General features: G+C 48.4%; 1 protein-coding gene across 1 annotated transcript; it reads right to left on the bottom strand.

Annotated features, from left to right (window-relative positions):
• Positions 1-366: 366 nt before the first annotated feature.
• Positions 367-2,455, bottom strand: LOC120502647 (myosin heavy chain, skeletal muscle, adult-like; the record flags this gene model as incomplete). Its single annotated transcript, XM_039710225.1, has 6 exons — positions 2,295-2,455; positions 2,117-2,207; positions 1,639-2,028; positions 1,274-1,400; positions 1,056-1,174; positions 367-787 (listed from the first exon to the last, which is right to left on the bottom strand). Coding segments are annotated over exons 1-6 (1,258 nt in total), but the record flags the coding sequence as incomplete, so codon positions are not given.
• Between the last annotated feature and the right edge of the window lie 42 nt (positions 2,456-2,497).

The following is a 2,497-nucleotide window of genomic DNA, read 5'->3' as shown; positions in this document are numbered from 1 at the left end:
CTTCTTCCTGGGAGGAGAGAAGCACAGTTGCACATCAGAGCTTGGAAAGACATGAGCTCTATACTATCATGCGAGGTCAGCTGTTCACTTTAAGGGTTTTGAATGAAACATTTTTTACAGTTGTGCAAGGATCTATCCTTTGCTGTTTCCTATCATCTGGGGAGGATTAGGTCTGTCTTAGCATTCTAAAGCCTAAGTTTTCTCATTCCAATCTACATTTGTTCTCTCTCTCCTCCCTTTTTTTCACAAAGACAGTCTATCCTTGCTTCCATCCCATTCTTATCTTATCCCACTCTCAGAGATTCCAATTTCCCTTGACCAGTTTCACTCTTCTCCAGTCATTTCCCACCCTTTTTCTCCACATACTTGGCCTCCTCGAGCTCCTCTGTGCGCTGAATCGCGTCCGTCTCATATTTGGTTCTCCACTGGGCCACTTCACCGTTGGCCTTGGACAGGGCTCGCTTCTATATCCTTGCCTTCCTCCAATTCTTGTCTTAATCCACTCCCAGAGATTCCAATTTCTGTTGACCAGCCTCCATTTTTTCCAGTCCTGCTGGAGCCTCCATTTCCCATCCTGCTTCCCCACATACTTGGCCTCCTCGAGCTCCTCCGTGCGCTGAATCGCGTCCGTCTCGTATTTGGTTCTCCACTGAGCCACTTCGCTGTTGGCCTTGGACAGGGCTCGCTGCAGCTCCCCCTTGGCCTCCTGCTCCTCCTCATATTGTTCCCGGAGCAAGTCACAGTCATGGCGAGCGGACTGCAGGGCGTGGGCCAGGGCATTCTTGGCCTAGACAGAGAGTGGGGATGTGTCAAGGAGCAGTAATATCTCATGAAATCTCTTCCAATGAATTAATTTCACACTACAAACATGAGTGCTTGAGGAGTGTTTGCAATGAAGGACAGACGTAAGCCTGGGGACAAAATCTATTAATCAAACTTATTACAGAAACAAAAGTCGTCCCCCAGGATGGCTTGTGCTAAGCAGATCCTGTCCCCACAAGGCAGTGTGAAGTTACAAGTGTTGTCAGTGGCCCTGGTAAGAAATCAGGAATAACCTTTATTTCTTCCTCTAGATGCCTCTTGAGTTCCTCAATCTGTTGGGTGAAAGCCTGTTTGCCTCTTGACAGCTGAGAAATCAGAGCATCTTTCTCATCTACCTGGCGTGAAAATTCACCTGAGGAAGCACATAAATAAGAAGATATTCTAATTGTCATTTATGACCGAAACAAACTGGTTTAGGAGTCGTGCCAGAAGATATGGGAGCCTCTCTAACCTGACTCTGTCTGCAGACGAGCTCTTTGAGCATTAAGGTCATTGATCATGCGCTGATGTTCTTCTTCCTTGCTCTTAATCTCACTCAGCTGATCTTCCAGAGTGCGGCACATCTTCTCCAGGTTGGCCTGTGGAGATCACAGAGAATGAAAGAAGATTAGTATATGGATGCATTCTTATTATGAACAGCAGGATTCTAACCAGAAAAAAGTGAACAGACTTGCACATTATAGACTGTTCCTTGGAGTTAGAATGCTAGAAACATGTTCCATGCAGAAACAAGAATTAGATGATAATCTGTCCATAATTTTAAAGGATATACTTCAACATTATTTATATTTATGTTTTTTTCATATTTTTCCATACCTTGGCTTTAGAGACAGACTCCATGTTGCTGGCCAAGTCATCAATCTCCATTTTCATTTCACTCTTCTCCTTCTCCAGCTTCTGCTTCACGCGTTGCAGGTTGTCGATCTGCTCGCCCAGCTCAGCTGTGCTGTCCGCGTGCTTCTTGCGCAGGGCGGCAGCCGTGGCTTCGTGCTGCAGCGTGGCCTCTTCCAGGTCACGGCGCATCTTCTGGAACTCTGCCTCACGCTTCTTGTTCATATCAATCTGAGCTGCTGTGGCTCCTCCTGCTTCCTCCAGGCGCTCGCTGATCTCCTCCAGCTCCCTGGACAGGTCAGCGCGATGCTTCTCTGCTTTAGCGCGAGAGGTTCGCTCTGCCTCAATTTCCTCCTCCAGCTCCTCAATGCGGGCCTGCAGAACAGCAGGGACCCTTGACAGCCGTGCCCTCCTCCTGCCTGAGCTGAGCCTGAGCAAGGCAGGGGAAGGAACAGACACTTGCCTGCAGCTCCTTGATTTTCTTCTGAAACTGCATGCCCAGAGCCTGTTCATCCTCGATCTTGCTCTGGATCTGGCTGATTTCAAAGTCTTTCCTTTGGACCAAGTGAACCGTGTTAGAGCTCAAAAAAAAGAGACAAGTGCTGCAGCCCAGCACTCAGGTGCCCCAGAGTCACACTTACTTTTTCAGTTTCTCATCCAGCTGCTGCTTATCATTCTCCAAATCCATGATGCTGTCCTGGGCCAGCTTCAGGTCTCCTTCCAGTTTCCTCTTGGCTCTCTCCAGGTCCATGCGCAGTTTCTTCTCTTGCTCCAGGGACCCTTCCAGCTGAACACAACAAGACCATCAGGACTCTGCCAGCCAGGTCAGGCTCCATACCTGTCC

This window comes from Passer montanus, unplaced genomic scaffold, assembly GCF_014805655.1.
Source record: "Passer montanus isolate IOZ18808 unplaced genomic scaffold, ASM1480565v1 scaffold2255, whole genome shotgun sequence".
In the NCBI taxonomy this organism is placed as follows: domain Eukaryota; kingdom Metazoa; phylum Chordata; class Aves; order Passeriformes; family Passeridae; genus Passer; species Passer montanus.
Note: the sequence above shows the minus strand (reverse complement) of the source record. Positions and strands in the feature narration are given on the sequence as shown.